This window comes from Canis aureus, chromosome 9 (assembly GCF_053574225.1).
Source record: "Canis aureus isolate CA01 chromosome 9, VMU_Caureus_v.1.0, whole genome shotgun sequence".
In the NCBI taxonomy this organism is placed as follows: Eukaryota; Metazoa; Chordata; class Mammalia; order Carnivora; family Canidae; genus Canis; species Canis aureus.
In genome coordinates this window covers 74,294,471-74,321,518 of record NC_135619.1, presented here as the reverse complement: position 1 = coordinate 74,321,518, position 27,048 = coordinate 74,294,471, and the positions used below count along the sequence as shown (strand labels likewise).

Here is a 27,048-nt window from a genome sequence, read left to right as displayed (position 1 = left end):
AGAACCAACCTTCTCCAGGGCAGAGACGCTGGCACCAGGCCTGGGTGCCAAGCTCATCCTGAGACGTGTCGCCTGCCACCGACAGCCAGAAGCACAGAAATGTGGGCCAAGGGGTGCAGTGGGGATGCGGGGCCTGAGGAGGATGTCACAGTGACGGCAAAGGGAATATCACAAGCCACAGGTCACTCCAGAGGGCTTCAGGAGCTGGAGGAGGAGGCTACAGGAGAGGAGGATTAGCCTCAGGGGTGAGGAGGGATGGCGTCCTGGGCAGGGGTCAGCAAAGGTGTCGGGACCCATGCCTCATGAATCAACAGCACAGGCCCTGCTCCTCCAAGTGGATCAGGTTGGAGATGTTTTGTGGAGAGGGTCACCAAGACTTCCCAGAAGAGGCAGGCCACCCGTCTTCATGAGGGGGGATTCCGTTGCTAGCATCCTTGGAAAAAACTTAGGGAAAATCCAAGGAGGGCTGATCCAGGCCTGTCCCACCGGGCATGGGGCCGAGCGGGGCATGGGGCCGAGCGGGGCAGGTGGAGACAGGCTTGTGCGTTAGTGTTCGACGGCTGCCAGGACACGGTACCACTGGCTGCAAAGTTCGGGAGGCTGGAAATCCGAGATCCTGGTGTCAGGAGGGCTGGTGTCTCCCGAGGCCGCTCTCCTGGGCGTGTAGACGCTGTCTTCTTCCCGTGTCCTCACACGGTCATCCTGTGCATGTGTGTGTGTGTCTCCTGTTCTTTTTTTTTTTTTTTTTTTAAGATTCTATTTATTTATTCATGAGAGACACAGAGAGACAGAGAGGCAGAGACACAGGCAGAGGGAGAAGCAGGCTCCACGCAGGGAGCCCGATGGGGGACTCGATCCTGGGACTCTGGGATCATGTCCTGAGCCAAAGGCAGATGCTCAACCGCAGAGCCACCCAAGAGTCCCTGTCTCCTATTCTTATAAGGACACCAGTCATATAGGATTAGGACTCATCCCAATGGCCTCCTTGTACCTTAATCACCCTATAATGAAACTGTCTCCAAATATAGTCACCTTCTGAGGTACTACTGGGGGTTTTGACTTCAATGTAAGAAGTTTTTGAGAATAAAACTCAGCCCAGAACAGACTGGAAGGCACCAGAGATGCTGCAGACAGGTCAGATTGGACCCAGAGAGGCCAACACCTCCTCCAGGAAGTCCTCTGACTTACCACTCGAGTGATTAGTCCCCTGATCCCTGGGTACCCCTCCGTGAAATACGGTCGTTAAGAGTCCCAGCTCAAGCCCAGCGGGCTGGATGGGCCTTTCCCCCAGCTCGGGCTGGTCTGCCCCCTGGCCTGCTGTCCCACGTGTCTCCAGCAGTCAGAACTGAGGGAGGGGAGGGGATACCCCCGGATGACTGCCCGGGGCTCCTCAGTGGGAGTAAGCATCCCCCCTCACTGCACTGGAACACCGACCCAGAGGCACGGAAACCTGCTCCTGGCCGGCAGCTGGCGAGCCAGACGCCAGGCCTCCAGCTCCAGTTTCTGCCTCTGAGGATTGGATCTTTCCACCGGGTCAGGCCCTGCTGGACACCGGGGTTCCTCAGTCTGACCTTCCTGGTCTCCAGGTCACAGGGCATATCAGGGTGCCCTGATTATGGGTCGCCTCCTCTCCAGAGATGGGACGCTGAGACGCTGGTGGTGCCCAGGGCCTGGGGGTTGCTCCCGGGCCTCTCCTCCACGCCCACCCTGCCCTGTGCCCACTTTTCGGCACAAGACTGTGCTGTTTCCTTCATCCTGTCTGCACGTTGCTATTCCCCGACTGTCTCAGTAAAACCCCGTTGGAAAAGTCCACAGGGCTGGTGGGGTCGGGGTCAGGAGAGGCAGAGCAGGGGGCAGCTGGGAGGGGGAGGCCCCGCTGGGGATCCCAGGCAGAGCACAGTCCAGGTGCCCCCGCCCCCGGGGCCGCACAACCTCGGAGAGGCCCGTGCGTGACTCGGAGCCTCAGTTTACTCCTCCATAGAGTGGAGCTGTTGTTGGCGTCGAACGGGGCCCGCAGCAGAGGACCTGGCTCCCGGGTGGGGAAGAGCCGGGGGGGGGGACTCTCACATGCTTGCCTGTCCCAGGGGCTCCTGGGGAGCCAGGCTGTCACACCCCGAATGCAGATGCCAGAGCTGGAAATTTCACCCACACGCGGCCGGGACCAAGGCACAGACAGTCGGAGAGGAAGCCTGGCTCCATCCTCTGCCCCTAACTGGCTTTGGGTCGGGCCGGGGGACAGCGCCTCTCTCCGAGGGAACACTGCCGTTTAGGGGGCCCATCTCCGACCTGCGGTAGGCAGTGACCCCAACCCCTGCCACAGAGATGGGAGCTGCAGGATGATTCCCAGGGCCCTTCCCCAGGTCAACCGCACCTGCTGGGGGCGGGGCCTCAGGGGACACGGCAGGGCACCCAGTTCTGGCACTGTCACCCTGTCTCCTGCCGTTATCACAGTTCCCTCAGACATCAGCCTTTGCGAGTAAGGGTGAGTGGGCTGGGGGCCCGTCTTCAAGGGACTGGGTCCTGCAGGTTGGGGCCCCGCATTCTCTGCCCTGCCCCACTGAGCTGCCTCCGTGGATGTGGTTCCCCCGCCCCCAGGCTCACTGGGCACAGCCAGGTCCTGGGACCTCCAGTTATGGGTCATCTCCATGCAAGACTTGCCCTTGTAGGTGGTGGGCTCCATGTGGGGACTGCTCCGGACCGGGTCTCGGGGGACCCTGGATTCTGTCCCAGCTCAGCTATTCGTCAGCTGTGGGACCTTGGGAAAGTGGTGTATAAATGGGTGTCACAATGGGAGGGGCTCCGATGACACTCAGTAAATGACACCCTACCCCCCACCACAGTCTGCACCAGGAATACAGAAATCACTCCTGTTTGCCCACATCCCCTGTGCCACGTCCCTTGCACCACGTCCCGTGTGTCAGTGGGTCCTGGCAGGGCTTCCTGTGAAATGTCTGCCCCCTTCCCATGCCCGGGGGGAAACACAGAAATCTCTAAGCTAGAGACCAGGGGAGGCACCTGGGACTGTGGACGTGGCCCATGGGGCCACAGCGTTAAAATTAAACAGGCTGCCAGGCAAGCTGCAGCACCCCTGCCTCCCACTTCTCCTGCGTTTGGGGGGTGGGTTATTTTTAGAAGGAAGGCGTGCTGGAGAAAGCGCCTTATTCATCCTTGAGGTTAGCAAGGCCTCCGGGAAAGAACAGAGGGGCCTGTGTCTCCTGCCTGTCCTTCCAAGCTCACCAGGGCTCTGTCCCACCCTGCCTGGACCCGAGGACTTTGTTGAGCTAACATTTGTGCAGGGCAGCCTCCTGCCAGGTCCCGAGCTTGCCCTGGCCTGGGTCAGGCTAGCCAAGGGCAGGAACCAGAGAGGGAGGACGGGAGGGAGGGCTGTGCACCTGGGCCCAGGCAGTGAACAGGTTTCTGCCCCCCTCCGACCACACCCCCAGCCCCGTGCTAGCCCCAAACAGCCAGTAGGGCTCCCCTTGTGCAGTGAGACAGAACCAAGAGACAATGTCGCTGGGCCCCCATGGAGGGACAGGATCCTCAAGTGGACAGGAAGAGGCGCCTCCCCACCCAGCCCCAGGGAGCCCGTCCCAGCTGGGGCCAGGACTAGCCTTGAGCACCTCTTCACACTTCAGTGTGCTCATCTGTGAAGTGGGGACTCCCCATCCCATGGGCCATTCCTGGGCCCTATGCACCCAGGGAGGAGGGGCGTGACAGAGCCAGAGCTGGAGGCCCCAAGGAGAGGTAGGAGGCCACCCGGAGGAAGCTGCTCCTGCCTTGGGCGGTCCTGGTTGAGGCAAGCAGAGCAGAGCAGAAGGCCCCAGACAGAGCTGCTGGCCCCTGAGCAGCCCCACCAGCTACCCCCGCCCCTGCCCCCAGTGTACAACACCTGAGTGGGCGCTCACTTGGCACTCTGGCCTGCTCAGCCTGGGCTCCAAGTCAAGGGCCTTGTCTGGAAAGCCATGGCCAAACCGAAATTACCCCCAACCCCTTGAGTCCCTAGCAACCCACCAACCACCAGGAAGAGCCTTTATTTCTGCTTCAAATCACAGGACAAGGGAGGTGTGATCCAGACCCTGGGCTGCAGGTGGGAGAGGGCAGGCCTGTGGTCCCGGCCAGGCCCCGTGAGCAGGAGGCAGTGGCCCGGCTCTCCTTGCTCCCTGGGGCTGAGGCCCTCTCAGCTGTCAGCGAGCAGGGGCAGGGTTGGCAGGACCTTCCCCACCCCCAGCAGAATCCGACCACGGCTCTGTCCTCTCACTGGGGGGTCTGGCGGGCCTGCGCCTTGCTGCTGGCATGCTGACTGCCAGCATCGTCCGGAGCCTTCCCTGGTACCCCCGGCCCACTCGGTGAGGAGGCTGCAGAGACACAAAGACCTCCATGTCAGTGGGGCTGCATTTCTGACAGGCTTGCAAGGAAATGGGGTGGGGGGGTGCTTCAGCCAGGCATGTGGGGTCCAGGGGTGGGAGTACCCCCTCCCCTGGCATGTCTATTAGAGCAAGGAGGTGGCAGGTTGGCGAGAAGACCAGGGCAGACCCAGAGACCCTCCCCAGAGCCTGAGTTCCAGTGCTGCCCAAGGGCCGGTGCCCGGATGGAAGGGAGGTGTTGAGGAGGCTTTGGGAAAAGGTAAGGGCTATGGCCCGGACAGGCCGCTTCTGGGCCCAAGCTGCCGGGGGGCTGACATCTGAGGAGGGGCAGAGGGCAGGCAGGGTGCTAGGGGCCCCAGTGGAGGCCAAGTTCATTGCCTCTTCAGGAGACACACTTCCCAGGGGACGAAGCTTCCCAGGGCACAGCTCACTCCTCATGTGCCCCCCACGGAGGTCCCTGTTGCCCAGCCTGCTGCCTGTCCCATGCCCCACGCCTGGCCTCTGGGAGACCCCTCTCCTGCCCACACATCCTCCTGCTCCCAGAAGCTTCCTTGGGCAGCACAGGAGCCTGCCACCAGGCTGGCCCATCTCCTCATCTCATGGGCACCTGGGCCGGGCCTGCTCGCCAGCCCCCCTCAACTTTCTTAGGCCCTTTGAACATACACTTGCTCCCAAGGCAATGAATGGGGAGGGAAAGAAGAGGATGAGGAACTGAGCGGGAGCGGGTAATCCTGTGTCCAGCACCCTTAGTGGGCACCTCGCAGGCCCCTCGGTGGATGGGGTCCTCACGTGCCGAGGGGAGGGGGCATGGGACAGAGGAGGGTGGAGGCCAAGAGGCTCCCAGTGCCCAAGCAGAGGCTCAGAGGGTGAGCAAATGGGGGTGATGTGTGCCCGGGCTGCAGGGGTGGAGGGCCCTGCTTGCAGGAGTGGGCGGGAGGAGCCCCTGCTTCTGCACCCCCATAGGCAGCCCCTCACTCACCAGCAGCCTGGCTCTGGGCTGGCCCCCTCAGGGCGCCCTCAGGGGGCCAACGCAGCTCCCCACTCTCCACAGAGCCCACCTCGCTGGACTCCACCACAATGGAGGGCAGCCGCTGGCCCAGCCGAGGGCCCTTCTCCCGGGCACCTACCGCAGCCTGCAGGGGGTGGGCAGGGGTCAGGGCGGCGCCAAGCCCTGGGCTCCCTGCTCCCCCCACACCCGTCCTGCACTCTGTTCACTGGGAGGATTGGGGCCCTCCCTGCCCAAGCTTCAGGGCAGGAGAGAACATGTGGAGGGGGTAAAGGGGTGCAGGTGCCCCCTCCCCATCCCACCACTGGGGCTGGAGCACTCAGCACCTGGAGCACCAAAGGACCCATCTGGGCTCAGCCCTTAGGCCCATTTCACAGACAGGAGCCTGAGGCCCAAGAGGCGACACTGTGAGTGAGCCCCGCGCTCCTGTGCACCACCACTGTCCCCCAGATCCTGCGCAGCCCCTTCCTGGGGTCGCCTTTGCTGGGCCCTTGGTCTCCTCCCCAGCTCCAAAGAGCTGGGAAGCTGTTACCATGGCAACCCCAGGCTCTCTGGGCTTGCTCTGGGCTCATTGTTCGGTGCCCACAGGAGTGTGCGGGGGCTGCCTCCCCAAGCCAGCCGGGTGCCCTCAGTGTCTCCACCTCCCATTCAAGGCCTTCCGAGGTAGAGGCCCAAGCTGCCACTGTCGCCACACAGCCTGCTGGCCCTAATGTCACGGCAGCACTGACGCCTGCCCTGCCCCAGGTCCCTGACTTTGCCCCCCGCCTCGCAACTCCTTGATGTAGGAGAGTTGCCTGCTGCCTGGCTCCCTGAGGAGGCACTCAGCTGCGGGATTGTGCTACACGGCCCTGAACGCGGCCGCAGAAACATCTGGACATGTGTTTAAATGCACATTCCTGGATGGGGGGCCCAGGAATCAGCATTTTGACCAAGTACAGCAGTTGACCTCATGGGGCTGTGACTCCTGTGGAATCAGAGGAACAGCAGAGCAGGGACCTCGCCATGCTCCCAACCCCTGGACCATCCTGGCTCCTCCTGCGCACACTGCCAGCCCAGGGGCTCCTTTCTCCTGGAACTCCACCCCCCGGCCACTCTCTTTCCTGTCCTCCTCCTCGAAGGCCTGCTGACCCCCAGCCAGAGATGCTCCTCTGCCCAGAGTGTGCCACGGGGTTGGGTTGGGGGAGGTCCAGGCCAGCAGGGCTTGCCATCCATCTGTCTTGCCAGGGAGGCTGACCCCTCTCTGTGACTCTGGGCTGCTTCCCCCCTCCAGCCCCACTGCCCTCCAGCACGGCCAACAATGACAATGTCCCAGCTCTAGAACTCACAGCATCAAGACTGCACCCCTCGTGTAGAGGCCTTATTTTTGGCAGTATCAACACCGCCCCCAAAAAACTAGGGGCCTAGGCCAGGGGGCTGTGGCACTGCCTCAGCCAGCAGAGAGCCAACTGCTTTGGGGCGTGAACCCTGGAGTCCTGGAGGTCCAGAAGGGGTGCTGAGAAAGCCAGGGAGGCTCGGCCTTCAATTGCTTTATGCACCAGACTTCTATAGAGGAGCGACCACCTCTCTCACACAGATGGGTAAACTGAGGCATGCCTCAACTCATGGGCCACGGCTTGAGGCTGTCTTTCCCCTGTCCCCATGGCTGGCAGACCCCAGGGCCCCAACTACATACCTTTCCTGCTGGGCCTCCAGCCTCCTCAGCTGGGCTTATCTCTGGCATGGCAGGCTGGGGGGTAGTCATGCTGTTGCCGCTGTTGGGGTGCATGAAGACGGGGAGAAACAAGGTGTCTGCCGTGGGACAGATGTTAGAGTCCACTCTCCTTCTGGAAGCTTCAGACTGCTCCAGCCTGTACCAACCCGACCCTGGGCCCATTGCCCACTGCTTCAGCTGGACTTCTCTCACCACGGCTCCCTGCCCAAACCCACCATCGGGGCGGGGGGCACTAGATGGGCACCGCACAACATGCCCAGGGTTGCAGAAGGGCAGAGGCGGATCGGAGAAGCCCACTCAGCCTTAAGACCTGTGAAGGCTTCCTGCTGATCTGAGGCCCAGGGCTGAGCAGGAGGCAGCCAGGCCAGGGGGGAGGAGAGGATCTTCTGGGACAGGGAACGGCTACGGGAGGGCACAGAGATCAGGGACCGGGATCAGGGAAAAGGTTTCTGAGCCAGGAGGCTGGGGGCAGCGTGAGTCAGGTTCAAGTCAGCCAGAGGCAAAGATGGCCAGGTCGTCTCCGAGAGCAGACACCCCTCACACACTCGAGACGGGGCCCTCTCTACCCGCAGCCAAGTGGAAACCAGCATCCCGCCTGCACTTGGCCATGTCCGCCCAGGCCAGCGCAAGGGCAAGGGAGCCAGCCCGACAGCCGGGCAAGAGCTCTGGGAAGAGAGGCCCTGGCGGGTCTCGGAAGCCCCGGCCTTGAACTCTCCACCTGCACTTGGCCAGAGGCAGGAGTGGGGGTGGGGTCTGGAGGCCGATGTCTAACTTTGGCGCTGGCTGGGAGGCCGCAGGGAGCGCTGGGAAGGAGCCAGGCAGAGGGACAGCACCAACCTGGAGGACAGGATGCCTGGGAGGCCTTGTGGGTAGTGGGGGTGGGGGTCCTGTGGGCACCCAGCAAAGGGGGAGGGTTGCTATTCTGGGATCCCAGCTTTCTTTCACCCAAACCCAGCTCAGTTTGGTTCAGGTCCTGCTGAGACCCAGGGAAGGCCGGGAGGGGGCCAGATGCCTCCACCCAATCCCAGAGCTGGAGAAAGCCAGCCCTACCCTCCCTCTCGGATTGGATGCTCCCTCCTCAGACCTTCCATAGGAGCCCCCCATTCCCCCACCCCCGCCCCAATCTCCTCCCAGGACACAGAACCTCAGCCAGAGCCGGAGCGGCCAGGACAGAGACCAGGAGACCGGACCCAGAGACCCACACAGATTCCAGAAAGAGCCCAGAGGGAAGGCAGAAAAACCAGCCACAGAGACAAACCAGAGGTGACAGGACTGGAGAGAGAAGGGGGAAACAGACCCAGAGGGATCAGATGGAGGGAGGGAGACGAGGGGCAGAGGGATAGAGAAAGAGAAGAGAGAGACAGAGCCAGGCAGGCAGCAGCAGGTCTCTAAGGGCTGCCTCCCGCTGCCCGGCGCCCGCCCGAGTCCATTCGCCCATCAGGGGCTCCCACCACCCACACCTTCAAAGGCGCCCAGGTGTGCAGGCCAGGTGCGCGGCGTACAGCCCCCCCCCCAGTTCTCGCCCAAAGCGCGGCGCCCACGCACTCCTCTTTCCCCTGAGAGCTGGGGTCAAGCCCCCCAAACCTCCGCCTTCCTGCGCTCCAGCCACGGGGCACCAGCTGCCAGGGCGCACGGGGTGGGGGCCGCGGCTGGGACCAGGGTGGGGAGGGGGCGCCTCGCTCACACTCACCCTCCCGTGCTGGCTGCTCGCTGGGTCACCGAGCTGCTGGGAGCTGCCAGCCTGGGTTCCCCCCGCCCCCTGCCCCCGCCCCGCTCCCCCCCCTCCACCCGCGCGCGCACTTCCCTGCCACCAGTAGCCTCCCTGTGACCAAACCTCATGATCTCGGTCCCTAGAGACTCCAGGCCTCAGGTTGGAGGTTCAGGAATTGGGGGGAAGTGTCAGAATTCGGTGTGGCCAGATACGTGGAAAAAGGACACCCTCCAATTTGAAGGAGTGAAGAGAAGGAAAAGACCCAAGTGGGATGGCCAATGTGGTGAGGGCATGTGTGTGTGTGTGTGTGTGTGTGTGTGTGTGTGTGTGTGTGACTGCACCACTTCCTCCCATCTTCATCCCCAATCCCATTCCCAAAAAGGAACAAAAGAGTCCTGGGGCAGTTTCTTTCAGTCTAGTGTCCAAACCTGGCACCTGAGGCCGGGTTGCATAGCCTCTGATCCACGTAATTCCCCACCCTTCCACCATCCAGCATCTAACACCCACCATCGGTTATCTAACAACCAGCTTCCAGCCAACATCCACGGTCCACCATTCAGCATCCACTCATCCAACCATCACCTACCATGCACCCCCTATTCATGTATCTTCTACCAACCAGTCACTATCCAACCACCACCCCACAGTCATTTACCATCCAACCCCAGCCATTACCCACGATCCAACCTCCATCCATCAGTCATGCATCCATCCATTCACCACCCACACCGTTTACCAGGCAACTGTACACTACGAAAATACCCATCAGTCCAACATTAATTCACCATTCATCCATCTACCACCTATCCACCCCCCGTTCACTATCTAACCGTTTTCCATCAATATTTAACAACCATCCATCATTCATTTATCCATCCATCATATGTCTGGTTGTCATTAACCAATCTATCATTTATCTACTGCCCACTTATGTGGACTTATCCACTAGCCTCCATCTCTCCAATCAGCCACAATTCTTCCATCTACAATTCAGTATCAATCACTCACCATCACTCCTCCATTCATACTTCTATGAACTACAACCTGCCACCCATCCACTCACTAACCATCTACCATCCACCCTACTCTTATCCCTACCCATCACATATCTTCATCGTCTATCTCACAATATCCTCTATCCACCTATCCATCATCCAGCCATAACTTGCTACTCATCCAAAACCCATTCAGGTATCATCTACCACCCATCCGTATTTATCCATTCTAGAAAATTTATTGAGCGCCTTCTATGAGCCAATTATTGTTCTAGGAGCTGGATGCTGGAGATAGAGTAGAGAGATAGCAACAAGCATTCATCCACGATAAATATCCACCATTACAATACATCCATGATCCATCCGTTTATCATCTCTGCATCAACTCCCACCCATTACTCACTACCTGTTTAATATCCATATTCATTCATTATCCATTCACCATCCCCTTGCCATGTGTCGATCTTCCTCCACCTACACATTAAACCATGCATTTACCATACACCACTCACCATATACCATTCATCCACTATCTCTCCACCATCTTCCGCTTCACCAATCACCTTTCATGCATCCATTTCCCAAGATATAGCCATCTGTCATTTAATTATCATCCATCCATCCCCTAATCATCATCTAGCTCTCCAGGATCCACCCATTCATTATTTATTCACCACTCACCTCCCATCTACACTTTCACAGTACACAAACCACTATCCATTGACCCAGCAACTATTCATTTATTTGTCATCTCTCCTTCCATTCACACACCATTCAGCCCCCTCTACACCATCATGATCTATCCATCAATCATATATCCATTCGTGTTTATCTGCCATTGATCCATCCATTCTCTATGGATAGATCCGTCACAGTCATCCACTTTATTTATCCACCATCCTTCTTTGCTTCCATGATTCATCCACCCACCAAACATCCATTGTCTACCACCTGCAATTCATCCTCTATCTATTGATTCTCTCAGGATCCAATACTCTATCAGTTTAGCATCCACATCCATCCATTCTTCATCCAACAACCTATAGTCTAATCTGCTCATTCCTTAACCAATTACTATTATGTAAAGGCATCCACCATTCACCATCTTCCATCCATCCACCATCTAGCGCCTACCATGCTTCTGATACTTATCCAACCATTATTTATACATTCATCCATGTCACACACACACACATTGCATCCATCTTTCATCCATGATTCACCTCTCCATCCAGTCATTCGTCCCCTACCACACATCCATCTAGTATTCCATCCATCCATCATTCTGCTATGCATTCATCCATTATCCTTATATCCTTATGTTATCCATACACAGTTAACCTTTCTTACTTCTCTCTACCACCCATTTCCATCATTCACTCACCCACTCATCTTCTCACCATTCTTTCACCCACTCACTCATAAATTAAACATTTGTTATAAATACTAATATTAGGGCACCTAGGTGGCTCAGTAATTGAGCATCTGCCTTTACCTTGGGTCGCGATATCAGAGTTCTGGGATCGAGTCCCGCACTGGGTTCCCTGCATGAAGCCTGCTTCTCCCTCTGCCCGCGTTTCTGCCTCTCTCTCTGTCTCTCATGAATGAATAAATAAAATCTTAAATAAATATTAATATTGAACATGTATTACTCAGCGTTAGTGCTAGCTTCTAAGATCATCCAGATGAATAAGATCTCATCCAATTTCATAGTCTGATGAATTCACAGTCTGATGATCCAAAAAGAAGAAACAAGTTACACAGTGAAGTGTCACTGAAAAAAATGTTTGTTGTGTCTAAATCTTGGTGCCTCTGTCTGTTGGCCATGTGCATAAGCTCTGTGCAGAGCTCTGTGCATAAATTTCCCAGGAGAAGGCCCAGGAGGGGACATCACAGCAGGATTGGCAGGGGCCTGATCTGGCCTTAGAGGCTGCAGTTTGGGAGACCTGATGATGTGGGTGTAAAGAGGGTTGGCAGAGGTCATGCAAGATTAGGGATACTGGCTAAGGGATGGGTCCCTGATGAGGAGTCCCTGATGATAACAGGAAGGAGGTCTGGGAGGGTTTTAGGCAAGTAAGTATTCCAGTCAGCTAAGTTCTGTGAAAGGACACCCTCATTCATACTCTTCTCCACTGAAGACTCCCTGAACCAGAAGGACAAGAGTTTGCCTTAGAGTCACACAGCAATGCCACAGTGGCGCCTGTGGCTTCAACTGCACCACCCTTCCACCCAGACACCCTTGTGTCAGGAAAATGTGCACTGGCATGCTCCCGGGATGCCACCCCAACTCCCAAAAGGCCACTTTCCACTTGGATAGGGATCGCTCTTCCTACTTGTTAATGAGGGTGCAAGCTGTCATCCAAGGTGTTAGCTGACAAGGGCCTCACAGCTCCTGGGGATTGCTGCTAACAGGGTTCTCAGGAAGTGCTGAAGGCCCTTGAGGCAAAAGCTCTGGTGGTGGTGGAGCAGCAGGCTGGGGACAGGGGGTGTCTCTATTTTTATTTTTATTTTTTAAAGATTTTATTTATTCATAGAGAGAGAGAGAGTGAGAGAGAGGCAGAGGGAGAAGCAGGCTCCATGCAGGGAGCCCGACGCGGGACTCGATCCAGGGTCTCCAGGATCACGCCCTGGGCTGCAGGTGGCACCAAACTGCTGCGCCACCGGGGCTGCCCTCTATTTTTATTTCTTTAAACAAAATTCAACTTAGTAAATGTATTTATTTTTAAGGATTTTATTTATTCATGGTGGGGGGGTGGGACGCAGAGACATAGGCAGAGGGAGAACCAGGCTCCCTGCAGGGAGCGATCTGGGGACTCCAGAATCACGCTGGAGCTGAGCCACCCAGGGATCCCCAAGGGAGTGTCTTTAAAGACAGGCCTGGAGGCCCACATGTGAGCCTGCAGAGTCAGCCTTGGGGCCCGCCTTCACCTTCAGCCTCTGCTTTCCTCCTCCTCCCCAGCCTCCACCCCAGGCCCTACCCCACAGGAGACACACAGAGCTGGAGGCAGGAGCTACGTGGCCTGGCTCAGCCTTTGCTGGGTATCCTTGGGAGGCCTTGCCCCCTTCTGGCCCTGGACCTGACCCATGTAGTAGGACAGAGCGGACTCGGTGCAGTCAGGACCAACCGTCTCTGACGCTCCCACGGTGATGGCCGCGGCGACACAAGAATTATCCCCTTAACCACCTCCTTAGCGCACACACTCTCCAAAGCTTCCCGGGGTGAGGACAGCCTGCCTGGGTTGGGGGTACTCAGTGGGAATGGAACCCCGGGTCTGGTCCAGGAAGGTTTGCTCTGCGCGCCCTCTTGCGGCCTTTCTCGGGCAAAACACCGCAGACCCCCGGACGCCGGGACAGGGCAGCGACACAGCAGCATTTGGGTGTTAGTTTGAAACATGTAATATTCTTTTTTTTTTTTTTTTTGAAACATGTAATATTCTGAAGTGCGACAAGAGCACCATCGGCCTGCACTCTGTCCTCACGTGCTGATCCTCTGTGAGAGGCAGGTCCAGGACTGAGCCCCTGTGCGCTGGGTCCTAGGGAGCCTAACTAGATCGCCCTGGGTGAGAAGAGGACCGGCGAAGGGCTGAAATGCTCCAGATGCTTTGTTTTGTTTTGTTTTTCTTCGGAGACTGGTAGCAGGCCGAAACCCTAGTTTATTTCAGCATCAGCAACATCTTAGCCATCACAAAAATAAACTCTACCAAGGGCGACAGAAGTCTCTACAGCGAGGCTAAGGGCTCAGCCGCCAAGTGGCGAACATCAGAGGGGTGCATGGCGGGCACTGCCCGGGCAATAAGTTAGGAAGCAGCGGGGCTGGTGGTGGTGGCAGGTGCGGGCTGGGGCCTCACTTCTGGGCAGGCACGAGGTCATCGATGGCCTGGCCCTGCTCCAGCCGCTGCTCCATCTCGATGAGCAGCTTCACGCCATCCACCACCATCTGTACCAGCTCCACCTCTGAGAAGCCCAGGCGGTCTGCGTTGGAGACATCAAAGACGCCACCCACCGCAGCTGTGTCCACACCACCTGGGGAGACAACCAGGTCAGCAAGGCGGGTGGGGGCCTGCTCCGGACAGAAGACTGCCTACGGCCCGTCCCACTCACCTGTGCCTCGTTTCTGAAGCCGCAGCCGCTTGAGCACCTCCGGGAACTTCTCATGCTTGCCCAGGTGGGGCAGCTTGATGTGCACACCTGCCCGCAGGCCTGTGCCCAGGTTGGATGGGCAGGTGAGGATGTAGCCCAGGTGAGGGTTCCACATGAATTCGTAATTCTTTGACTTGAAAAGTGTTTGGGGATCCCTGGGTGGCGCAGCGGTTTGGCGGCTGCCTTTGGCCCAGGGTGCGATCCTGGATACCCGGGATCGAATCCCACGTCGGGCTCCCGGTGCATGGAGCCTGCTTCTACCTCTGCCTATGTCTCTGCCTCTCTCTCTCTCTCTCTGTGACTATCATAAAAAAAAAAATTAAAAAAAAAATTAGAAAAGTGTTTCAATCTGGAGGTTGACAAGAGAGGAGAGACCTGGTTGAGAGGCCCGCTGGGGGGACCAGCTGGGACCCTTGGAGCGAGGGAAATTGGTGGGGACACCCACATCCCTGCCTGAGCTCTGGAGCGCCGGAGCTTGCCCTGCCCCCTCCCTGGCACCAAAGCCCACTTGTGCCAGCCCAGCTTGGGGCAGTCAGGCCTGACCTGGGTGAGGCCGTTGCAGAACCGAGTGAACACCTCCTTCATGTTGCCCCCTTTCTGCATGGAGATGACCCGCAGGTGGTCTTCCTCGTTGATCCACACCAGGAAGGTCTTATTGTCATTGTGCCAGATGCTCGAGATGGTTAAGATGAAAAGTCTGCTAGAGAAAACCTCCATCCCCTTCTACTGACTGTCTCATCTCGATAAGATTTCCACCTGTCTTGCATCAATGCTAAATCTCCGGCCCCTCAAAATTGGTTGACTGCATAAAGTTTCAGGATGTTTCTCTCTAAAGCAAATAGTCCGATTTCAGTTTTTAAAATGCTGTAATGAGAGAATCACACCAACAGAGGCTGTCCCTGGGAGCCAGGCACAGTGCAAAGCACCCTTCCCAGAGTCTGTAGTATGAGCCACCAGCATTACCATCAGCCACCACCACAGCATGCCTGTGGCCTGCAGTGTGCCCTGGGACAAGGCGGTGTGGGGGGGATTATGGGGGGGGGGTTACTTGTGCTGTGCAGAACTGGGGGGGTAGGGGTGGGGAGCGTGTGAGGGAGTCAACGTGAATGGGGACCAGAGGCAGGGTGTCACTAGGGATGTCAGGCCCACCGCTTCTGGGCTGCAGGGGTCAGAGTTTGGTGTTCACAGAGGTGTTCGAGCACCCCTCCCAGCCCCACAGACTAAGGCCACTAGGGTCCAGGGACTCCGTGATGGCGGGCAAGGTGGCGGCCACACACGACCCAAGGACCTAGGGACACCCATCCATCCCTACGCCCATTCCCCACGTCCCGCTCCCCATGGATGAGGGAAAGGCAGGCTACAGACCACCCACCTGGGGGCCTCGCTCCCCTCGGCTGGCACTGCCCGATGCCCGCTCGGGTGGCTTGGAGTCTGTCTCCTGGTGTCAGTTTCTCCAGCTGGAATCTGTGGGGGAGGCGCAGACTCCCAGTCCCCCGGGAGCCGAGGGGATGGGTGACGGTCCTTCTCTGCGCAGTGCCGCCACCTGCAGCCTCTACCCGGGCTCAAGAGAGTGGGTCAGAGGGAGAAGAGGAGGTGGAGCCCTCTGGGCTCTGGGCCGCGCCCCACACTCCGTGCACTGGCAGAGGGAGGGGCTTGCTCCCCAATTCACAGGCCGGGGGCGCTCACTGGTCCCCCGCTCAAGGAGCTCCACTGGGCAGGCGAGGGGAGCACGGGGGCTCGGGTTCAGCCCGCCAGGTTCTGGGGGACTCTGCGCGCCCATCTGAGGTCTGTAGCTGGGTGATCTGAGAGGTGATGGTGCCTGATTTCAGGCCTGAAGGACAGGTGACTTTGGTGGACAGGTGGGGATGGAAGAGAGAGGCAGCCCAAGTGTGGGGACCATGGCTGGGGCAGACGACGGGGGCGCTGCTCTGGGACCTGAGGCTGGTCCCACTGCAGAACTGACCTGGGCAGCAGGGGAGGAAGAGAGCTGTCCCAGGGCACGCTGCCCGCAGAGGTCACTGCGCAGACGTCACCCCGCCTGCTTCGTGCTAGCAGAGCCTGGGCCCACCCCACCCGGCGCCTGCCCACCCCTGGGGACACTGTGGTCACCACCCCTTCCTGCTTCTTCACCCCAGCCCATTCCCTGAAGCTGAGGGTAGGCAGGACACCTGGCGGTGGGGTGAGGGTGGGGTGTCAGAGTATTTTATTTTATTTTATTATTATTTTTTTGGGTGTCAGAGTTTTAACATCTAGAGCCGTCAGAGGACTACCCACTGCTGGGAGCAAAGGGCAGGACCCAGCTGGCTGTCCTCGGAGATCCCAGGTCTCACCACACATGGCCACGCATCCCCACCCCACTAAGCCACAGCGCCTGTTCACAGAGGTGGTGACAGATCCTTCTCCGGGAAGTGCTGGTGAATGAGCGGTGCCTGCCGTGACCCCCTTTGTGTAACACATGTGAGGTTTAAAATAGATGCCCCTTAACCGCACACAGCAATGTTCTGGAGCGCAGGACCGTCATTCCTGCGTACGAGGCACTGTCTGGGGGCTTCACCGAGCTCTCTAATCTGGAGACCCTGGAAGGATGGTCCTTTATTATCCCACCCTGTGGAGGACACAGAGGCACAGAAGGGCTCAGGAACCTGCTCAGGGCCACAGAGCTGAGCGAGAGGTGACACTGGGGTTCGGAGGGGGCGCACCTGCTGCTCACTGGGCCGGGCGGCCACTTGGGTACGAGCTGAGCAGGTGGGTAGCACCCCTCTGGGGCACCTCCACTTCACAGGGGCCACACCCCGGGGTCCGCGGCCACAGGGCACTGGGTCCTCCAGCCCTCACCGCAGCCCTGGGCATGGGCACCGGCTCGGGCACCGGCTCAGAGAGGGAAGCGGCTGGCGCCAGGGCTCACAGCGCCCAACTGAGCGGGGGACTCGGGGTTCCCGCCCTCCTGCCTTCCAGGCCCCCAGGCCGCCCTGGAGTCCTTCTCCCCGCGCGGGGGGTGCGGGGGAGAGAACAGACTGGAGGCTGAGCAGGCTGAGAGGTGGGGGCGCCTGGCAGCCCGGATCCCGCTCCCGGACTGCATGGGGATCGGCGGAGGGCGGGGGGGGGCGGGGTAGGACCTGGGCACTCCCCGAATCCGGCCCGCGCCCAGTCCGTTCTGCCCCCTGCACCCCACCCCCCGTGGGTCCTCTAGTGGCTGGGCCACCGTTTTCTCCCTTGACATTCACCAAACGTGTTCTGCGACAGCAGCCACACGGGGCGCGCCTCTGAGTGGGAGCAGAGGCCCCCAAACCCTGTGCCCCGAGGGTGCGCTCTGCGGGCGCCAGGATGGCGTGGGAGCGGGGTACAGGCAGCAAGGACCGGGTTGCGGCTTTGCAGGGAGGGGCCTGACATCTGGCTTCCTGACCCGCTCAGGGTCTCCAAATCCGATTTAGGGAGGTGACCCTCTGAGATCAGCGGGCGGGATCTGGGCTACCAGGGATCCTACTGATGGTAAAGGGGTAAAGAGCGGTGTCCGCCCCCTCTGCGAATCACCCCTTAATCTGCTCGAGGTGGGGGGCATTTCACCCACTCGGCAGGTAAGGGGTAATTTGATAATGAGTTCGGTCTTCCCCTGGACTCAATCAGGTGAAGCTGTGGCCGTGTCCAAAGTAGGTGTCATCCTAAAGATGACCACACCCTGGATTCCCTCCCTCTGTTTCGGGGTGGGGGTCAGTTAGTGGGGAAGATGGCCCAGAACAGAGGCCCTGGTCGCAAACTGGGAGTCAGTCTAGAGTCTGCAGAATTATAGGGAGGCCCCTGCTCCACTGGTTCTGGGTCAGTGAGTCTGACGTGCTTTTCGAACAAGTTCCCAGGGACTGATGCTGCTAGTGGGGTCGGGGCACCACACTTTGAGAACCACAAGGCGGAAGGGGGGGCCAGAGGGACAGGAGTGTCCTCAGTCTGACCCTTCTAGGCCTCTTCATGGTCCACACTCCAGGCAGGACATGTCAGCCTGGCAGCCTGGGGATGTCTCTGCTCAGGCCTCCACTGGCCACAGGCCTCCACTGGCCACACAGACTTAGACAAAGCCACTGACTTGCTGGGTGACCCTGGCTGGGTCTCTTGGTGGCTTGGAGCCCCTGTGTCCTTACACACTCAGTAGGGAGAACAAGACTGAGCGCAGACAAGCAAGAGGCTACGTGGAAAGTGCTCGACGGATAGAAGTGTCCGGGGTTATTCTTTTTTCCCAGGAGGGGACCCCAGCCTGGTTTAGAAGGAGGAAAGGCAGCGCAGCGTGGTGGGCCAGGGTGCCTGCGACCAGAAGCAGGCTCTGCCTTTTACCAGCAGCTGCGTCACTTCCCCGAGCCTCAGTTGGCTCTCCTGAAACAGGGGGCCACCCCGGCCCTGCCTCACCGAGGTCTCAGCGGGTCGGTCTGCAAAACGCCATGCACAGGGCCCTTAGAGTGTTTCCAGTGTTTGCTGTGAAGCCTTGGTCTCCTCCCTCAAGGTGCCCCCCTGCCCCCGCCATGGACTCTGGACGCCTCCTCCCTGACTGCTTGGCCCAGCCTGCACACCTGCTCCTTCCAGGCAGTGAGGAGTTCCCTCAGTATTGCTGTAGGCTCTGGAGCAGAAATCCTAGACCAGAGGCTCCAGAGGGCCCCATTTATGCCTGAGGCAGTGGGGAGCCATGGAAGGCTCTGGAGCGGGAGAGATGTGGTCAGAGCCAGCCTTTGGGAAGATGCCTCTGGCCATGGTTGAGGGCCTGTGGGACTGCCAGTAGGGAGCCAGCAGGGCAGGGAGGAGGCGGTGCGGGCTGTGTGGGTCGCCCCCTTGTCTCACCTCCCACCAGCGTCACTGTCCGCGGCTACTATCTCTAAGTACCACTTGCAGAACGTGCCCAGTGCGCCTGCAGGCTACGCCCCTGACCTCACTGATGTCTCGCGGCCTCTGCAATGCAGAGTCTCTGTGTCGCTTTCAGCCCTAGAGGACCTGGGGGGTCACAGTCGGTCTGCTACCTCTAGTCTGGTCCTCTCACCCAGCCTGCAGAACATCCCGCATGGGCAGCTGCTGGGCACTGCCGGTTCAGAGCTTTGGGAGGCCGGGAACATTCCTGGAGGCAATGGGGCGTCTCTGGCAAGGACATGCATGGGGCGGTCAGAAGGGCCGGGCTTGCAAACTTGCAGTTAGGCCTGTGTCAGGAGGCCAAGGAGGCAAGAAGCAGCCCCCTCGCTAGAGGACCATCTGGCCTCCCCTCCCTCCTGCCCGCCACCCTCCCTGGGCTCCCAGCCTCCTTCCGTCGTGCATGCACGTCTCTGCAGGCACTTTCTATGTGTCCGATCCTGGCAGGGTGCTGGCTCATACCGCCGACCTTCAGAGTCCTCCACGTTGTCAGCTGAGAGGTTGAGAAGGAGGAAGACAAACACCCTTCAGGAAGAGCCGTGGCCTAGCGACTTGGGTGGCAGGAAACCTCAGGAACCACCACCAGGGTTACAGCGACCACAGGACCCAGGCAGCAGCAGGCAGGGAAAGTGGACTGGCTGCAGAAAGTCGGTCGAGGCCCACCCATGCATGTTGGGGCCTGCCCCCCACCCTGCCACCCCGCGCTGGCCACCTTCTATTCCCATCCTGTGCCCGGGGTTTTCTCTGCCTGGAGGGGGTCCCATAGCTGCTTCCTTCCCGCTCATGTCTCGGCCGCAGCCTCCCCCCATCCCGCCCATCACATTGCTGGGTCTGCTTTCCTCAAAGCCCTTCCCACTCTTCAAAATTCTCTCTACTCCTCTGTGCCCTGGTCTGTGGTCTGTCCCCGGACTAGAGTGGGTGCTCAGGTGTCCATCTCGGGCTCACTGCTGTACCCTCGGTACCCAGAGCACTGCTGGTACATAGCAGGCATTCAGCAGCTTTGGGTTGGTTGAATGAATGGATCTCCATAATTTTTTTAACTGATCACACAGACATTATTTATGGATTTTTCTAGGGTGGGAAGTTCAAGTTTTCATTATTTAATTGCAGGAAAGTGATAATGACTATTACTGTACCTGTGACTGCATCTGTCAGAGTCCCAGCAGGGGCACATGAAAGCAGGGAAATAAAGGAGCATAAAAAGTGGCCTATTTGTCAAGGTGTGGGCAGGGGCTGGGGCCACTCGGGAAGTGTGGGCAAGCTCCCAGGGCTGGCAGTGGTAGGGAGCTGATAGTACCTCTGGGTTCTCTAGAGGCAGCATGAAGGAGGGCTGGCTGGAACTTGGGGACAGGAGGGGGGCCCCAGGCAGGCTGTGACTGTGGCAACAGGGAAGGGGGAAGGGGAACAGATCACCCTCTGACTCTGTCCTGAGTCCCCATCCTACAGGTGCAGCCCCTTTGGGGCACAAAAGCAGGCAGAGCAGGGCAGAGCACCTCCGGAGAAGCAGAGTCACACCACCCATACCCATGCCCTTCAGCATCCACCCTGATCCTATGGGGGAAATGTGTCCTCCATTGATCATCCTGGGTGATGTGCCATCCTGAGCCTGAGATGCTTTCCTAGAAGGGGTGAGGGTGAAGATGGGCAAGCATGAGGCCGGCTTGCAGCAGCACCTGCTTCCAAGCACGCTCTCCAACCATCCACCCATGTCCTGCCCTCTCTGAGCGCTCCTCAGCAGCACTGTTTTTTAGTATTGGTGGGGTGCCCCAAACTTTTGTTCCTTCAGGACCCAAGTCCTTTATGGGCCTGTCATGAATGACCCCCCTTCTCTATCCCAGTAAGAGCCCTGCATCAGTTCAGTGAAACCTCTGCGCTCCGGACCCTGGTACAGTGCATAGAACCAATTCACATCCCCACATGAACCCGGCTTGGGTTCACTATCCCAGGCTGACAGTGACTGCTCCCCTGCCTGCTGGTTCTGTGGTGTTAGGAACCAGACACAGCCGGTGGGGGGAGGGGGCAGCCCAGCCTTAATTCACTGGAAGCATGACTTTCCTGATGAGGGCATTCCTCTCTTGGACACCAGCCCAAGGTCACAGGAAGGAAAGCAAAAATTCCTCCAGTGTGTTATTTGGTGTTAGAGTGAGAGGGACACTTCCACCTCCACTGCGTGGTTCCTGGACCCATGCATTTGGGCTGGGGAGGGATGGCACTATATATTGCCTTGTGGGGCGAAGCACACACCACAGTCTGGACAGCAGTTTAACCTTGCAGGGTGTTGGCTGTCATCCAGCACCATGGCTAGTCTTCTGCAGACCATTCTATCGTTCTCCAAAGCCAGCTCCTTTGGGGTGTTGGGGGCACATGGTAAGTCCAGGGAATTTCATGGGCATGGGCGGTCTGTCTGCCCTACTTCCTTCGCCATAAAATGAAGCCTTCAGTCTAAGGTGATGTTGCTTGAGTTGTCATGGTGATAGATAAATAAAATATTCTCCAAGTCTACAAATGGTGGCTCCAGAAGAAGTTATGTGGCTGGAAAGGCAAGTCTTGACCTGAAATATTCAAGGGCAAACCACTGCCCTTTTCTTGATGGAAGGGGTCCAATGTCATCAACCTGTCTTCTAGGCAACTGCCCAGTCCCCCTGTGGAGTGGCACCATATTAGGAGCTCACTGACTGTGGGGCCCTAATGTTGACAAGGCCCTAATGTTGACATCACTCAGCTATGATGGAAGCCAAGTCAGCCTTGGTGAGGGGAGTCCATGTGGCTGAGCCCCTGCATAGCCTCCATCCTTGCCTCCGTGGTCAGTTGTACATGAGTTGGTGGAGAAAGCCCTGGGATGGGGGAGGAAAGAGGCTGATATCCTCAGGTTACCTTGTCCACTTGACCCACGAGAGCCTCCTCCACAGTCGATGCTCTTTGGTGAGCATTCTGTGCCCATCCTGAGAGATCCATCCACTTGCATTTCCCCTATATCTCCTAGAAAAAGTATATATTTTCCAAGTCTGATTGGCAGGCCAACCCATTAGCCACTGCCTGTGGGTCAGCATAGAAGTTTTGCCTTCTGGGAGCATGTCTTCACCACTGCCTTTCAGGGCTTCTCCTGAGTGTGTCTGTAAAGCAGCAGCCATCCTTCTCTGGCTAGACCCAGTTATCTCTGCTGGGTATAGAATTCTAGGCCGGCAGTTATTTTTTCTTTCAGCACTTTTAAAGATGTTGTTCCAAGGTGTTCTCATTTACATAATTTCCTATAAGAAACTTGATGTATCTGGAGCACCAGGGTCGTGCAGTTGATTGGGCATCTAAGTCTTGGTTTCAGCTTGGGTTGTGATCTCAGGGTCCAGAGATCAAGTCCGGATTCAGGCTCTGCCCTAAGCATGGAGTCTGCTTGACTTTCTCTCTCCCTCTCCTCTCTCAATGTCTCTCTCATAAATAAATAAATCTAAAAAATAAAAAAGGATATATGATGTCATCTTTATTTTGTTCTGCTCTGATGTGCCTTCCCTCCCTTTTTGAAAATAACTGGTTTTGAGGAATTCAATTATGATGTAGCCTTAGTTTTTTCCTCCTGTTCCTTGTGCTTGGAGTTCACTGAAATTCTTGGATTTGTGGGTTTATAGTTTTCAAGTTGTTATTTTAAGCTGTTATTTTTTTGAAATATTTTTTCTGTCCCTCCTCCTACTTGTTCTTCCCCTTCAGGACTCCAATTATCCATATATTGGGCCACTTGATACTGTCTCACAGTTTCACTCATGCTGTTTGTTTTTCTGGGTTCTTTTTTTCTGTTTTATTTTAAATAAGTTCTATTGCTATACCTTCAAACTCCAAAATCTTTTCCTATGTAATGTCTAGTCTGCCATTAATCCCATAATGTATGTTTTCAAGAAATTGTAGCTTTCATTCCTAGAAGTTCCATTAAGGTTTTAAAAAAATCTTAAAAATTCTACTAACTTTTTAAATATATGGAATATGGTTACATTTTAATATCCTCCTCTGCTAATCCTAACATCTGTGTAAGTTCTGGGTTCGTTTCTTTAACTGATTATTCTCCTCACTATGGGATGTATTTTCCTGACTGTTTGAATGCCTGGTCATCTTTGATTAGATGCCAGACAGTGTGATTTTATCTATTTGGGTGCTGGATATTTTTGTGTTTCCACAGAATTTCTTGAGCTTTGTTCTGGGATGTGGTTAAAACCACATCAAAGCACTTTGACATTTTGGGGTTTTGTTTTTATGATGTTAGGCAGATCTGGAGCAGCACTCAATCTAGAACTAATTTCCATTTCCAAGGTACAATCTTCTCAAGAATTTTACCCAATGCTGGTGAATTATGAGGTTTTCTAGTCTGGCTGGTGGAAAACATTATTCTCAACCTGTGTGAGTACTAGGCACGGTTTTCTCTAATCTTGAATGGTTCTTTCCTTAGCCTTAGGAAATTCTCCCCCCACACAAGTGTTGTTGCTACGCTGCTGGATACTCACTCAAAGGGGGGCCCTCTGCAATCTTCAGGGTTCTTTCTCTGTGAAAGGTTCAGGTTTAGATGGGGTGACAGGCAGAGAAACACAAGAGCTGTCCACCAAAGGAACAATGACCTGTCTGGTGCAATATGTTTATGTAATAAACTTATCAGAACAGTAAACTGAAATTTTGAGGGGCATCAAGAGACAGCAAATGTAGAATTCCCAAGTGAGGTGTAAGATGACCATATGAGGTCAGCGGAAATGCATGGAAACCTGTCCTACACCCTGGTATAAAAGGTGGGAGTATTTGAGAAATGTGGTCCCACTGGGGCATGGAGCATGGAGCACACCTTCCTTTACCTGAAACCTAGACGGGGTGGCTTCCCAGAAATTCCTCAGAGAACTTTAGATGTGGCTCTCCAGGGGCGCCTGGGTGGTTGTCAGTTAAGCATCCAACTCTTGATTTTGGCTCAGATCATGATCTCAGGGTCCTGAGATTGAGCCTCACGTTGGGCTCTGCACTGGGCATGGAGCTTGCTTGGGATTCTCTTCCTCTCTCTCTGCCCCTCTGTCCTCCCCTCCATCCCTACTCACCTGCCACCCAGCATGCTTGGGCTCTTTCTCTCTCTCTCTCAAAAAAAAAAAAAAAAAAAAAAAAAGAGGTGGCATCCATTTGGGGGCATGGACTGGGGCTGGACTCCCAGCCGGGAAAGGAGGGCTCATAAGCTGCTTTGGAGGTAGAGCGGGGAGTGTGCTGCCATGTTGGGACCTGCCTGTTCCTGAGCATCTGTCAGAGCAAGAGATACAAGAGTGTTTCCTCTGGACAGATGAAACAGGGATGGGTCATCTCAGGTCCTGTATAGTGGTCTCCATAGAGGGGCAGAGGGTCCCCTGCAGCCAACAGGTAAACACGCACCCAGAAAAGTGACATATTGCTCAGGAGAGGGAGCAGCAGGAGCCTGTGAATATCCTTGGGGTGTAAGGGGGTCAGCTTACACTCTGCCAGACCAGAGGGGAGACTGTAGCCTCCTTCCTACCTGGTAGTAGCCCCAGGTGGGGTGGAAGCAGGGCCAGACTAGCAGAGGCTCAGGAAGGAGCAATGAAGGAGCCAAGTACAGCCTGTCCCCGGTGCTTATCTCATGCCCCCCCGAGCTGGGTGCTAGGGGGAGGTGTTAAATCAAGTTCCAAGGTGTCACTCTGCAGGCCTGGGCATTCTGATTTCTGAACCAAGACACTTCAGCTTGAATTACTGTAAGCTGTGCATTCTAGAGCATTGGGCATAATGCTCTGCTGCCCAGACCAGAAGCCCACTGGAGCCCAAGTAGGAGTTTATTGTAAGGATACCACTATGGATTGAACGTTTGTGTCTCCAAAACTCATATGCTGACATTCTAACTCCCAATGTGATATATTAGGAGGTGGGGCCTTAGGGAGGCGATTAGGTCCTGAGGGTTGAGCAGCATTACCTGTAGAATGGCAAAGAACGACCTCTTTCCACCACATGAGAATGCAGCAAGACAGCCCTCTATAAACAGGATTAGGGCACTCCACTCAGAGCATGACTGTGCTGGCACCCTGATCTTGGACTTCTAGCCTCCAGAACAATGAGAAATAAATTTGTTTATAAGCCACTCTGTCTATAGAGTTTTGTTATAGCAGCCTGAGTGATTAAGACATAACAGAGGAGGGGATCCCTGGGTGGCTCAGTGGTTTAGCACCTTCCTTCGGCCCAGGGCATGATCCTGGAGTCCCAGGATCGAGTCCCACATTGGGCTCCCTGCACGGAGCCTCCTTCTCCCTCTGCCTGTGTCTCTGCCTCTCTCTCTGTCATGAATGAATAAATAAATAAAATCTTAAAAAAAAGACATATACAGAGGAACATCATGGGTGCCTGAAGAGACTGGGATTTCCTGGTCTGGGGGACCCAAGACCACTCAATCTATCTGCTATTCAGAGTCCCTAATTTCTGAAATAGTAATGCACACCAGCTACCAACGTGTAAACATTTACTAGGAGCCAGGCACTGTTTAAATTGATCAGTGGGTGCTCCCTCATCTAGTCCTTTCAGAAACTCACTGAAATACAGAGTAGGGCTTACAGTTATTCTCTCTTTACCCCTAAGGCTGAGACACAGAAAGATTAAAAGAGTAGTGGGCAAGACCCGTCAGTACCTATGGTGCCAAGTACTGAGGGAAGACTATAGGGTAAACTGGGACCTGACTCAGCACAGGGAGTTAGGTAAGGCTGCCCCGAAGGGCAACGCTCTAACAACTCTGGGTTGAACAGACAAAATGAAGGTGGTCAGGGAGGGGCAGCCAAGGTGGTCTTGGCAAGTGCTAAGGAAGAGGCAGGAGGGAGCAGAAACAGTTGAGGGGCAGCAAGAACATGACTGAGACTTGAGTAAGACCAGGGCTGCAGGGTGGAGTGGGGCCTGCGGGGCCTGCTGGGTCTGGTCCAAGTGGGGGCACTGCGGGAAGCGGGCATTGCAAAATTCCAACTGGGACGAAGAACGAGGACCATCCCAGGCAAATTCCGGCACCTCCTCACCCTACTCAAAAGCCAAGATAAAAGAACTAGGCCTTTATCCTAAAACAAGTGAGAAATCTCAGGTTTTGAGCCAGGTGGGCTGCTCAGTGCCACCTCTTCTCTTTTAAAGTTGAGGCATCCTACATACAAAGTGCACAAACATTCAGAGTTCAGCTTGATTAAAATACAGATGTACAGATCCGTGTTGCAGACGGGTCTGGTCAACATACACAATGTTCCTAGGGGAGTAGTTTGAAGAACGCTGCTTACACGCACTCCCGCAAAGCTACCACCTGATAAAATGATACAACACTTGCAGCAGCCAGGGAGCCCGTCTTCCACCGTCTACCTGCTCTGCCCCCGCCCCTCCCCGGGGTCAGGCTTCCCACCGCCCTGCACCCTCCCTCCCAGCTCCCAGCCACCCCCGTGGGCTCAGTGACACCCACGAGGTGCGGGCGGGCCCTGCTCTCCGAGGGTCTGTTTGGGTGAGGGTGCTCTCCATCCCCCCCCGCCCCCCATAAACCAACAATCTCCCTGAAGCAGTGGATCTCCAGGCAGACCCGGCCTGGACACAGCCTACCAAAGGCCCACCCACAGCGGAACCTGAAGAAGCCGCGGGGGTGGGGGGGCACCTCGAATTCACGAGGGGCCGGGCGGCCCGTGGGTCGCCGCTCTGCAGCGGGCTGCGCCCAGTCGGCCTCCGCTTCCCAAGGCTGCTACGAGCTCGGACGCGCCCTGCGTTTAGGCCAGCGGGTCACGCCGCCGAAGCCCCCCACCGCGAGCCGCCGCGGGTCCCTCGGGCTCCCCCGCGGGTGCGCGTGCGCCCACGCGGGGCCCGCACCCCCGGGGCTTGTCCGCGCAGCGCGGGCGCACGCCGCCCGGGCGTCCTTTGCGCAGGCGCGGGCGCGCAATCTCGGCGGCGCACTGGCCGCGCGCTCGCCCCGCCCCCTTCTCCTGGCCTTCCCAGCATCCCGGACGCCCTACGGCAAGCGGCGAGGTCCCGTCCCGCCGGGAGCCGGGAGCCGGGAGCGCAGGGGGCGGGGCGCCGCGCTGAGGTCAGCGCGACGGCGGCCGGCCCCGCCGTGGTTGGCTGCGCCCGCGCTGGCCGCGCCCTGGTTGGCTGCGGGCCGCGGGGCTGGGCCGCCGGGTCGGGGCTGGGGTCGGGGCTCGGGCGCCGGCCGGGCTTGCGCTGCGCTCGGCTCCGCGCCGCTCCAGGTCCGCGGCGGGCGGTGAAGGCGGGGAGGGCGCGGCCGC

The 27,048-nt window shown here is 57.1% G+C and overlaps 2 protein-coding genes across 2 annotated transcripts; both read right to left on the bottom strand.

The window, feature by feature from the left end:
- Positions 1 to 4,021: 4,021 nt before the first annotated feature.
- Positions 4,022 to 7,741, bottom strand: LBHD2 (LBH domain containing 2). Its single transcript, XM_077908481.1, has 3 exons — positions 7,043 to 7,741; positions 5,344 to 5,497; positions 4,022 to 4,355 (listed from the first exon to the last, which is right to left on the bottom strand). The coding sequence occupies exons 1-3, from the start codon at positions 7,241 to 7,243 to the stop codon at positions 4,255 to 4,257; spliced, it is 456 nt and encodes a 151-aa protein (XP_077764607.1). The 5' UTR covers positions 7,244 to 7,741; the 3' UTR covers positions 4,022 to 4,254.
- A 5,679-nt stretch (positions 7,742 to 13,420) lies between these two features.
- LOC144321192 (creatine kinase B-type-like) lies at positions 13,421 to 14,083 on the bottom strand. The gene is made up of 2 exons (XM_077910695.1): positions 13,889 to 14,083; positions 13,421 to 13,810 (listed from the first exon to the last, which is right to left on the bottom strand). Exons 1-2 carry the CDS (start codon positions 14,040 to 14,042, stop codon positions 13,632 to 13,634), a joined length of 333 nt encoding a protein of 110 aa, XP_077766821.1. The 5' UTR covers positions 14,043 to 14,083; the 3' UTR covers positions 13,421 to 13,631.
- Positions 14,084 to 27,048: the final 12,965 nt, after the last annotated feature.

Bases quoted from the DNA above. Each gene is read 5' to 3' on its own strand.
- LBHD2 (XM_077908481.1), bottom strand. From the start codon at position 7,243: ATGGGCCCAGGGTCGGGTTGGTACAGGCTGGAGCAGTCTGAAGCTTCC. The intron at 5,498-7,042 runs GTATGTAGTTGG...CACCCCCTGCAG, and splicing joins CTGGAGGCCCAGCAGGAAAG to GCTGCGGTAGGTGCCCGGGA. The intron at 4,356-5,343 runs GTGAGTGAGGGG...GTGTCTCTGCAG, and splicing joins AGCCCAGAGCCAGGCTGCTG to CCTCCTCACCGAGTGGGCCG.
- LOC144321192 (XM_077910695.1), bottom strand. From the start codon at position 14,042: ATGTGGAACCCTCACCTGGGCTACATCCTCACCTGCCCATCCAACCTG. The intron at 13,811-13,888 runs GTGAGTGGGACG...TTGTCTCCCCAG, and splicing joins GCTTCAGAAACGAGGCACAG to GTGGTGTGGACACAGCTGCG.